Source organism: Hibiscus syriacus, unplaced genomic scaffold (genome assembly GCF_006381635.1).
Source record: "Hibiscus syriacus cultivar Baekdansim isolate YM2019G1 unplaced genomic scaffold, ASM638163v2 tig00110678_pilon, whole genome shotgun sequence".
Taxonomy (NCBI): domain Eukaryota; kingdom Viridiplantae; phylum Streptophyta; class Magnoliopsida; order Malvales; family Malvaceae; genus Hibiscus; species Hibiscus syriacus.
In genome coordinates this window covers 2,413,480-2,425,517 of record NW_024062822.1, presented here as the reverse complement: position 1 = coordinate 2,425,517, position 12,038 = coordinate 2,413,480, and the positions used below count along the sequence as shown (strand labels likewise).

The window sequence follows — 12,038 nt, the reverse complement described above, 5'->3', positions numbered from 1 at the left end:
ATTTTCTTGAGCCTTTTTATGAAATTACTACTCTATTATCTGGTTCTAATTATCCCACTTCTAACTTGTATTTGGCTAACGTTGTTGAAATTGAAAAATTGTTGTGTGATGCTCATAATGATCCTTGTGAAGGTATTTCTGCAATGGCAGGACCCATGCTTGAACTTTATGAGAAATATTAGTTTGGTCACTCTATGATTCTGTCTTTTGCTGTTTTACTTGATCCTCGATATAAATTACAACCTCTTAAGGAGTTGTACAATGTTCTTTATGTTGAGGATGAGGTTCAACGGAGGGTAAGTCTCATTTATGATGAGTTTCTTGAGTTGTATTTTATTAAAAAAAATGCACCTTGTGTTTCTTCTTCTTATTCTTCTGTCCAAAGTAGCACATCCTTGGACAGAAGTGACTCAAGTTCCAATCGGCCTCGGACATTTAAAAAATCAGATTTATTTCAGGTTAGTTAATATAATTTCTAGTTGAATTTTAACTTATTTATTTCCTGTTTTTATTTACTAATTTCTTGTATTTTGTTTTTCAGAATTTTGATGTCAATTTAGCTGTTTCAAGGAGTGGACGATCTGATGTTAACTTGTACATCAGTTTGCCCCTTGTCCCTCGTACTGGAGAATCGGACTTTGATATTTTGGAGTATTGGAAAAATCAACGTGTTTCATATCATGTACTTTCTCGCATGGCGAGAGATATATTGGCTATTCCAATTACTTCAATTGCATCTGAATCTTCCTTTAGTATGGGGGTAGAATTTTAAACAAATTAAGAGATTCACTCTTACCAAAAACTGTTGAGGTTTTGTTACAACCCGTAATTAGTTGTATGGTTTTGAGCTGGAGGATAAGGATGAAGACTACCTTAATGTGGTTAATGACTCTGCTATGTAAAGGTATGATATAATTGTTTTATTTTTTATTTTAATCTCAATATTTCAAACAGTTTATTGATTATTTTAATTTTAATTTTAATTTTTTAGGGTGTTAACGTTAAGTGAAACCACTGGAATTTACGATTCAGTCTTGTTTCTTCCGTTTACAGGTAACTTTTACTTATTAATTACTTATTGTATTTATTATGTTTAACATTAACTGAAACAAATTTTTATTGATGTTTTTGTTTTTTTTTTGTAGGATGTTTCTGTCCAAAGTAACACATTCTGATTTTGTTTGATATTAATTTTAATTTCATAAACAATATTGAATGTTTGATATAAAAGTTTGATGAAGAAATTTCTGGTAGCAAAGTTATGCTTTTAGCCTTATAACATTTTTGTTATAAGATCTGAGAGCTTAATTTTTTTTTCATCTTATTGTATTCAACTTGAATTGACTCAAATGTTATTCAAATTTTATATTAAATGTTATTTAAATTATCATTACCAATTAAATTTATATTTTATATTATTTTTTATTTATGTTATAATTGTTAGATATTTTTTTGTACAAAAATTAAATGTTATAGTTTATATTTATATTTTAGAGAATTAATCACATTCAATACTAATATTCATTTATTATCAAATTAATTATCATTTTATTGCCAAAATTATTTATATTAATAATGTAAAACATTAATATATATTACATAATAAATACTTTCATTATTAATATTATTTTTTTAATAAATTAAACTATATAATTTATATAAATTAAACTATATAATTTATATAAATTAAACTATATAATTTATATAAATGAAACTATATTAATTTTCCTTTCCATTATTAATTATGTTTTATCTAATTTACATTTAAATAATTTTATTAATTTTATTAAATAATTTTATATAATAGGTCTATTTATTAATTTAATTATCATAATAAATGTTTTATTATAATATTTAAAAAGTAATCATATTAATTTTTTAATTAAATCATAAGCTAAAAAACTCATAATTTTATTAAAATCTTATAATTTCATCCATGGTAATATATAAGTCAGGTAAATATCAGATCAGATCATTGACAAGTCGGATCATTTATAGGTCAGGTTAAAAACAGATCAGGTTCATAACAAGTCAGGTTCATAACAGGTCGGGTAATACCAGTTATTTACCAGGTTAATCTCGGGTTCTGGTCATATCAGTCGGATGCAGTTCGGGTTCGGGTATCATATTTTCGGTTCAATTTGGGTTTAGGTCGGATGCAGGTCAGGTTCAGATCCATAATTTCCAGGTCCAACTCAGGTTCAGGTCAACACTAGTTCCGACTCGAGTCAGTTTCAGATCGCTACATATCAGGTCAACAATAGTTTTGACTCGAGTTGGTTTCATTCAGTTTTGCAGGTCGGTTCAGCTTTTTACAGCCCTAGTAGAAAGAATGATTGGTTTTGCGGCAAAATAGACATCCAAGTAACAGAAGGACTTGAAAAAACAAGTCACATTAGTCTTGGATTACTTGAACAGTGTTAGGATAGCAAATAATCAGTTAGTTTGTTAGAAGTTGGTTAGTAGGCTGTTAGAGAATTAGTTAGAAGCAGTTATTTTTAGCTCTTGTATTATTGCTTGTACAGTGTACTATATATTGTAGTTAAGCAGAATAATAATACACACGAGGCATTATTTTAACATGGTATCAGTTACCAGGTTTTCTCCTGTTGGGTTACTCTACTTGGCCCATTTCTAAACCAAGTAAGTGTGGTTTAGCTTCGTTTCCACACCAGCTCTCTTCTCTCTCGTCTTTCCCCAAATCAGTCTACTAGGGATTTTGTTCAACTATCTCCATTGCCATGCCTCCAATAAACGAATCAGCTACTGTTGATTTCAATCATCCTCTCTTCTTGCATCCATCAGATACTCCAAGTACTCTGCTAATCTCTCATCAGCTCACTGGATTAGAGAACTACAACGTCTGGAGCAGATCGATGCGCATTGCGCTGTTGGCGAAGAACAAACTCGGCTTCGTTGATGGTACTTGCCAGAAGGAGCACTATGATCTTGATTTACATCCTCAGTGGGAGAAGTGTAATGCCATTGTATTATCCTGGATTCTCAACGCCGTGAGTAGGGAGCTCTCGGCTGACATAGTTTTCGCCTCAAATACGACTTCAATTTGGAGTGACCTGAAGGAACGCTTTGATAAAGTACACGGTTCAAGAATTTTCTTCCTCCATCATGAAATAGCCACCATTTCTCAAGGTGAGTTGAGTGCTTCGACTTACTTCACTAAATTGAAGATATTGTGGGATGAATATGATACGCTTGTGCTGATTCCATCATGTGAATGTGCAAGCTCACAGCAATACTCCAGGCACCTTGCTCAGCAGCAACTTCTTCAATTTCTGATGGGCTTAAATGAGACCTACTCATCGGTTCGAAGTCAAATTCTACTGATGCAACCCATTCCTTCGGTGAATCAGGCATACTCCATGGTTGCTCAAGAGGAGTCTCAGTGAGTTCAACTCTCTACTGCGCCTTCCAGTCTCGATTCGTCGGTGTTTTACTCCAAAAGCTCTGGGACTCCTGATCGTCGCCGGTTTCAAGGTGTTTGTGACTATTGCAAGGTTAAAGGTCACAAATGAGATAGTTGTTATCGTCTTATGGGGTTTCCACCCGATTTCAAGTTCTCTAAACGCAAGAACGCCCAGGCTGTAGTAGTTGTCTATGACCCTGTTGCTGCATCTGACCCTACTGGTGCCTCTGCCAAGTCGCATTCATCGATTCCCTTGGCACCGACCTTTACTCAGGAGCAGTACAACCAGATCATTAATCTTCTGTCATCTGTGGCTTCGGTTGATTCCGCTGTGAATCTTGCAGGTATTGTTGATAATTGTTTACCTGCCTCTAGCAAGTCACTAACGTGGGTCTTAGATACAGGTGCTACAGATCACATATTATCTGATTTACAATGCTTGCAATCTCCTATCTTGTGTTCCTCCCAGTCAATTCAATTGCTTAATGGTAAAACTGTTCCGATTAAATATGTTGGTTCCTATTTTCTAAATTCAACCACTAAATTGTCTAATGTGTTATATATCCAAAATTATACTCACAATCTACTCTCCATTTCAAAGCTTACCTGTGACCTGCACTGTTCTGTTATTTTCTATCCTGACGTTTTTCTTCTGCAGGACCTCTCAAGTGGAAGGATGAAGGGGATTGGTAAAGAGTTTAGGGGGCTTTATTTTTTTAGTCATCAGCTTCACCTACTGGTTTGTCATCTACACATACTTCCTCAAATGTGCAGTCTTATAGTGTTTCCTCTAGTTTGTCTTGTGATTCAAAATTGGTTGATTGTAGTCCTGTATCTGAATGTATGATTGTTGTTTCTGGTAATAATACGAGTCTTTGGCACTCTCGTTTGGGACATGTTGCTTTTTCAACCATGAATAAACTACCTTTGTTACATTTTGTTAACTTGGATTCCAAATTACTACACTCTTGTCCCATATGACCTTTAGCCAAACAAACTAGACTCTCATTTCCTGTTAGCCTTACTTCTTCACTAGCTCATTTTAGTCTCATTCATATAAATTTATGAGTCATAGGTACTTTTTAACTATAGTTGATGACTTTACTCGTATGACTTGGGTGCACTTGTTGAGATTGAAGAATGACAATATTATCTCTCTTAAAAAATTCATCACCTTTGTCAAAACTCAAATTTCAGCCGTTGTTAAAATAATTCGTAGTGACAATGGCATTGAATTTTTTAATTCTCAATGTTCTGAATTTTTTAGTTCACTTGGAATTCTTTACCAAAGCTCATGCGTTTAGACCCCCAATAAAACAGGGTTACTGAACGCAAACATAGGCATATTCTCGAAGTTGCAAGGGCACTTCGTTTTCACTCAAAAGTTCCTATTAAGTTTTAGGGAGAGTGTGTTACTACAGCTTGCTATATAATAAATCGGTTACCTTCCTCTGTTTTGAATTTCAAAACTCCTTTTGAAGCCCTTCATCATAGAGTTCCTGATCTTTCTCATTTAAGGGTTTTTGGGTGTCTATGTTATGCTACCAAGCTTAACTACTCCGACAAGTTTTCTTCTAAGGCTATTTCTTGTGTTTTCATGGGATATTCTTCAACTCAAAAGGGGAATCTTCTGTTTAGTCTTCAATCAAAGCAATTTCTTGTGAGTAGAGATGTTGTATTCCATGAAGTTATATTTCCCTTTCATTTTCCTGTTTCAGAATCTTCTCCTTTTTTTTCCTACACATTCTCATATTCCTGATTCTGATTTTCTAGTCCTTGACTCTTCAATACCAACTAATATGTCTCATGTTGATAATTTTTCTAGCTCTTCCCAAGAATTTCATGCTATGTCACCTATTCCCTCAATTTCTCCTTCTGATTTCTCAACAGGTGCATCTAGTAGTCCATCTAATTTTTCAACAAGTCCTCCTCAAGCTAGTACTCCTCCTTTAGCACAAGATTTTGTTGTGTCTAGACGTTCCTCTCGTATCTCCAAGCCTCCAAATTGGTTAAACGATTATGTCTGCACTTGCCAATCCACTTCATCCTCTACTGCTTATCCCATTTCTAAGTACATTTCTTACTCTTATTTACCCTTACCTACTTACCATTTTTTAGCCTCTGTTTCTCATTTTCATGAACCCACCACTTATCATGAAGCTTGTCAAAACCCGCAATGGCAGCAGGCCATGAGAGAAGAGATTCAAGCATTGGAATTAAATAATACTTGGATTGTGGTACCTTTGCCTTCTGGTAAAGTTCCCATTGGCTGCAAGTGGGTTTATAACATTAAGTACCATGCTTCGGGTGAGGTGGAAAGATTCAAGGCTCGGCTGGTGGCTAAAGGGTACAATCAAAAGGAAGGGGTTGACTATGTGGAGACCTTTTCTCCTGTTGCTAAACTCACCATTGTGAGACTGATTTTGGCTCTTGCTTCCATCTTTAACTGGCCGTTGTGGAAAATGGATGTTCATAATGCATTTTTGCAAGGAGATTTGGTTGAAGAAGTCTAATTGCAGTTGCCAGAAGGCTTTTCCAGCCAGGGGGAGCATATGGTTTGTCGGCTGCAAAAGTCTCTATATGGACTCAAGCAAGCTTCTGACAGTGGAACAAGAAGTTGTCTGAAGCCCTTATATCAGCAGGTTTTCAACAAAGCAAGCATGATTACTCGTTGTTTACAAGGTGAGTAGCAGACAAGTTGGTTGTTGTGCTGGTTTATGTAGATGAGTTGCTAATTATTGAAAGTAATACTGATATGATAGAAGAGCTCAAGTGTATACTGAGTTCTAAGTTTAAAATGAAAGACTTGGGAGAATTGAGATACTTCCTTGGACTTAAAGTATTGAGGTCAGAGAAGGGGATCATATTAAACCAGCGTAAATATGCACTGGAATTAATAGAAGATAGTGGGACAGGGGGAGCAAGGCCTGCTTTAATGCCATTGGAACAAAATAATAATCTTTCTGCTGTTTCGGATACAAAATACTTGAAGCATAATGAAGAAAGTATGATAGACAAGACACAATTTCATAGACTCATAGGCAGGCTTATATACTTGACTCACACCAGGCCTGACATAGCTTATTTAGTACAACATCTAAGTCAGTTCATGTATCAGCCTGGAAAAGAGCATATGGAAGCAGCCTTGAGAGTTGTACGATATATTAAGAAGAATCCAGGGCAGGAAGTTTTGTTGGACTCCTCAAGTATGTGTGATCTAATTGCCTTTTGTGATTCTGATTGGGCAACTTGTTCAATATCAAGGAAGTCTGTAACAGGATATTGTATAAAACTTGGAAATTCCCTGATTTCGTGGAAGTCAAAAAAGCAGAACACAGTAGCTCGTTCTTCAGCTGAAGCTGAGTATAGAAGTATGGCTATGACTACAGCAAAATTAGTTTGGCTAAGTGGATTGCTAAGCGAACTAGGTGTGAAACAGGATCAACCAGCCAAGTTGTTTTGTGACAGTAAAGTTGCATTGCAGATTGCTTCTAATTCGGTCTTCCATGAGAGAACAAAGCACATTGAAATTGATTGCCATTTTGTTAGAGACAAGATTCAAGAAGGGTTCATCACTGTTGAACACATTTCCTCAAGGGAGCAGCCTGTAGATATCTTGACAAAGGCACTCGGAACACAACAACACGATTATTTGACAGCCAAGTTGGGGGTTTCAAATGTTTTTTACCCACCAACTTGAGGGGGAGTGTTAAGATAGCAAATAATCAATTAGTTTGTTAGAAGTTGATTAGTAGGCTGTTAGAGAATTAGTTAGGAGCAGTTATTTTTAGCTCTTGTATTATTGCTTGTACAGTGTATTATATATTGCAGTTAAGCAGAATAATAATACACACGAGGCATTATTTTAATAAACAGGTCTTCTTGTGATGAATGACTTCATATCTAAAGTTCAAAGGTCGTGTATGAACACAAAACTGAATGCAACCGACCAGTTTTAATTTTTTTTTTTTGTTAAAACAATTTCTAAATGAAATTTGAGATATTTAATATCGAGATAACATGTATTTGTCGGTACTTACAAAACACCAACAATCTGAATGCAAATAATGTTAGAAACAAAAGTGAAAGGTACGGTGCATGAAGCCCACAAAACCCAGAAATGAGAATGTAGATAGATAGCAGACAAGTAAATGTTTGGTAGAAATAAAGGAAAGGGATATGTCAGAAAGCCGTGTTAATTCGGAGTTCAGACACAATCAATCGCCTAAATCCATCGCAATAAGTTTACACGAAGCACATGCTCCATCCTTTTCAAGCAGTCCTTACCTTTCTGTTGTCACCCTCAAGTTCCAGTTAAATATTAACTTTAAATCTTTTACTTTTGATTTAAAATTTTAAAATGAATTACAGTGAAATTCAAAGGAGGTAAACAAAACACGTGGCATGATTTTTTAAGGGTCAAGAAAATTATGAAGAAAGTGAACATTGACAGACATTTTATGACTAACTGAAAGTTAACAATTAAATAATGCTTTCATCGATCCTGCACCTTACTCCATTATATATGAGAATAAGGTTTTGTTATTGTTGTTATTTCATCGATTCTGCAAGGTCAAAGCAGACGAGCCTTTATGATTAAATAATTAATTAAGCATCAAAATCAAACAAGGAATGAAAAATTAAAAGGGAAAAACTATTTCTTTATGATTAAAAGGAATGAATGGGGCACTTCCATTTACCCTCTTGTTCCTGGGCATGAGATTGTTGGTGACGTGACCGAGGTGAAAAATAAGGTAACGGATACTATCGTCTGCGAGTATTGCGGACGTATATATTTTTTTTAATTTACACAATTTATTATAAAATATAATAATTATAATTATAATTATAAAAAATCATTTTTAATGATTTTTGGAGAACTTTCTAATACATATAAACTTCTATTAATACATGAACATAATTTTTAAAAATTGAGTTCAACGTGGAGTGGAAGATGCACAAAGTTTTCAATGCAACAATTGAATATTATTAAAGAAATAAATGTTTATTGAAATCTTAAAACTACAAAAAAATTACCCATTATTTATATACAAGAAACATGAAAATAGAATTAGAATTAGAATTCAAAAATATAAACAATCCATTAGTTCTATTATCAATAATATAATATAAAAATAATAAGCATTACTGATAATGAAAAAATAAGCTTATTGCATAGAATAATAAATTATAAAAATAGTTTTAGTGTATAAAATTTAAATTGAACATTCAATCTCACAAATAAATCTTAACCCATTTAAAAAAAGTAACCCATAAAATTACCCATTATTATTCACTTACCAAAATAAAAATATTATAATTTAAAAACCATAAAATTAAAAATAACCCATCATTTATTTAAAAGAAAACCCATGATACTATAAGCTTATAACCCAAATCTAATTAAATTATTGGGTTTGTTTTGGTCCAAACCTAAAACATTAAAAGTAAAAAAAAGTTATTTAAAACATAAATAAAATAAAATATTATTAACTCCCCAAATCCCTTCTTCTTCTATCGCGTGATTGAGTGAGAGAGGGGAGGCAGAAACAGAAAGGCAGAGCAAAAAATAAAGGAAAATTGGGCTTATTTTTAAAAAAATATTCGTCCATTTTCTTGTTAATTTTTAAGTTCTTAAACTTATTTTGCTTTCTACTTCGATTCCCACCTAAAATACCTAAATTTTTTCTCAAAATTTTGCTTGTTACACCAAAAGAAAAACAAGAACGAAGAAGTAGTTAAAGCAAGAAACAACATGATCAGGTACTTATTCAGATGGGTTATTTTTCTTTTGTTTTGAATGATTGAATCCGTGTTCTTGATTTGGTGTGTTGTTGATTTGGTGTAACGGGAAAAAAACGGCAATAACAATCTATTATCATCGTGATCGTCGTTAGCCGTTAAGTTGTGGCCGTTATCGACCACTATTGGTGTGAAACTGCTTCACACCGCTTTTTTGGACAATAATAGTAACGAACGGCGTCGTGACCGTGATATAGCGACTGTTATACCGTGACACGGTCGCTATTTGAATCCCTGGTAGTAGGGTGACCAATCAACGGTCTAAGTAAGCTTTCAACGATCCATGTAAGCAGTTAATGTGCCAGGTCACATCTATTAACGACGGTTAACGATGAGTGACCAGTTTGTAACCAATCGATAATGTTAGTGTCCGATTTGTAACTTTTGAAACATCAATGGGGAAAACGAAAACTACCTCAAACATTAGTGACCAACTGTGTAGTTTACCCTTTTTTTAAAAAAATTAAAACGTTTTATCAATTACTTAAGCTAACCATTCACACAACACAGTCAACCCATGGTGAAAATTGAGAACTCTAATTTTTATAAAACGGCTGTCTTTTTTCATGTGTTCAACATGTGTATAATTTTTATTTAATTTACATTTTAAAACATAAGCATTAAAAAGTAAAAGTAAAAAACTAAAAAAATTAACATATAATATTGTATAGTTTGTTGATAATATATAATTTACAGGTTTTTAATACATGAAATATTATTTATTTTGTGCACAAATAATGTATGTGAATACTATTATTTGTTTCCAGATATGAATATTTGTTTCCATATATAAATGAAAAAGAAAATCTAAATTTCGGCCAAAAATTGGAAGATTTAATTAATTGGACGAGGTAGCTTGAAAAGGTTGAAACAATGCTTTGGACCGACATTACAAAATTTCAAATCCGTGAAAAGTAGTACTGGTCCTGAAATGGGTTAGATACTTCTTTCGCTCACCCAATACGTCAGCCAGACGCTAAATCTTTGGCTATAAATAACCCTTGCTCCCCCACCCATGCTTCCAACACTCGTTTGCTTGGGAAATAATCGGAACATTTAAGAAGTCGAAGATGCCGAGATTCCCTGAAGAAGAACACCCTAACAAGGCTTTTGGATGGGCAGCCAGAGACAGTTCTGGTGTTTTATCTGCCTTCAAGTTTTCCAGAAGGTTTTTTTTGTTCAACTTCTTATTATTAATTCATCTTTCATCTTCTTTTAGATAAAAAAAAATGATGTATGTTTTGCACATGCAGAGCAACAGGAGAAAAGGATGTAGCTTTCAAGGTTCTTTACTGTGGGATATGCCATTCGGATCTTCATATGGTCAGGAATGAATGGGGCACTTCCATTTACCCTCTTGTTCCTGGGCATGAGATTGTTGGTGAAGTGACCGAGGTGGGAAATAAGGTCCAAAACTTCAAAGTCGGTGACAGAGTTGGAGTCGGGTGCCTGGTCGGGTCATGCCGTTCCTGCGATAACTGTAAAGACGATCTTGAGAATTACTGCCCCAGAATGATACTTACCTATGGGGCAAAAGACTGTGACGGAACTATTACATATGGAGGCTACTCCGACACAATGGTTGCTGATGAACATTTTATCGTCCGCATACCTGATAACCTGCCCCTCGATGCGGCAGCCCCATTGCTCTGCGCTGGGATTACGGTGTATAGTCCATTGAGATATTACGGACTGGATAAGCCAGGATTGCATATTGGTGTGGTCGGACTGGGTGGACTTGGTCATGTTGCAGTGAAATTCGCCAAGGCAATGAGAGTTAAAGTCACAGTGATTAGCACTTCTCCTAATAAGAAGAAGGAAGCTTTGGAGAATCTTGGTGCCGATTCGTTTTTGCTCAGCCGAGACCAAGATCAGCTTCAGGTTTATATACGTACTATTTAAATGATTTATGATTTATACGTATACAGTTGTTCTCTAAATTCAATATTTGGTGTATAGGGTGCCAGTGGCACATTGGATGGGATCATCGACACAGTATCAGCTCAACACCCTGTGCTGCCATTGCTTGGGCTGTTGAAGTCTCATGGGAAACTTGTTCTTGTTGGTGCACCAGAGAAACCACTTGAGTTGCCTGTTTTTCCTTTGCTCCAAGGTAAAAGAATCTGTTGCCATCATTGCTTTGTTGATATGGGATCTCCAAATCTCCTCGGATATCCTAAATTAGAGTCGTAAATTTGGGTGCAGGGAGGAAAGTGGTGGGAGGAAGCTTGATCGGGGGGATGAAGGAGACTCAAGAGATGATTGATTTCGCAGCCAAACATTACGTAAAACCAGACATTGAAGTTATAGCAATGGAGTATGTGAACACCGCCATGGAACGCCTTGTCAAAGCTGATGTCAAATACCGATTTGTGATTGACGTCGGGAAAACTTTGAAGGCCACATCTTGAAGTTTTTATTACCAAACAAACATGCAAAGTACCAGTCCATATTTTATCATGTGCTAGTATTACCTTAGTTTTTATTTTTAACTTATCTGGATGGTATTTCAGAGGCAGAACGCTAGTATGCAATAGAATAAATAAATCCTACTTTTTGTCTAAAGAAATAGTTTTTCCCTTTTAATTTTTCATTCCTCGTTTGATTTTGATGTTTAATTAATTATTTAATCATAAAGGTTCGTCTGCTTTGACCTTGTAGGATCGATGAAAGCATTATTTAATTATTAACTTTCAGTTAGTCATAAAATGTCTGTCAATGTTCACTTTCTTCATAATTTTCTTGACCCTTAAAAAATCATGCCACGTGTTTTGTTTACCTCCTTTGAATTTCACTGTAATTCATTTTAAAA

General features: G+C 34.6%; 1 protein-coding gene across 1 annotated transcript; it reads left to right on the top strand.

Moving 5' to 3' along the window:
- Positions 1 to 10,270: 10,270 nt before the first annotated feature.
- Positions 10,271 to 11,657, top strand: LOC120138239 (probable mannitol dehydrogenase). Its single transcript, XM_039153776.1, has 4 exons — positions 10,271 to 10,394; positions 10,480 to 11,107; positions 11,186 to 11,339; positions 11,432 to 11,657. The coding sequence occupies exons 1-4, from the start codon at positions 10,297 to 10,299 to the stop codon at positions 11,635 to 11,637; spliced, it is 1,086 nt and encodes a 361-aa protein (XP_039009707.1). The 5' UTR covers positions 10,271 to 10,296; the 3' UTR covers positions 11,638 to 11,657.
- The last annotated feature ends 381 nt before the right edge of the window (positions 11,658 to 12,038 follow it).

Bases quoted from the DNA above. Each gene is read 5' to 3' on its own strand.
- LOC120138239 (XM_039153776.1), top strand. From the start codon at position 10,297: ATGCCGAGATTCCCTGAAGAAGAACACCCTAACAAGGCTTTTGGATGG. The intron at 10,395-10,479 runs GTTTTTTTTGTT...TTGCACATGCAG, and splicing joins GCCTTCAAGTTTTCCAGAAG to AGCAACAGGAGAAAAGGATG. The intron at 11,108-11,185 runs GTTTATATACGT...TTTGGTGTATAG, and splicing joins GAGACCAAGATCAGCTTCAG to GGTGCCAGTGGCACATTGGA.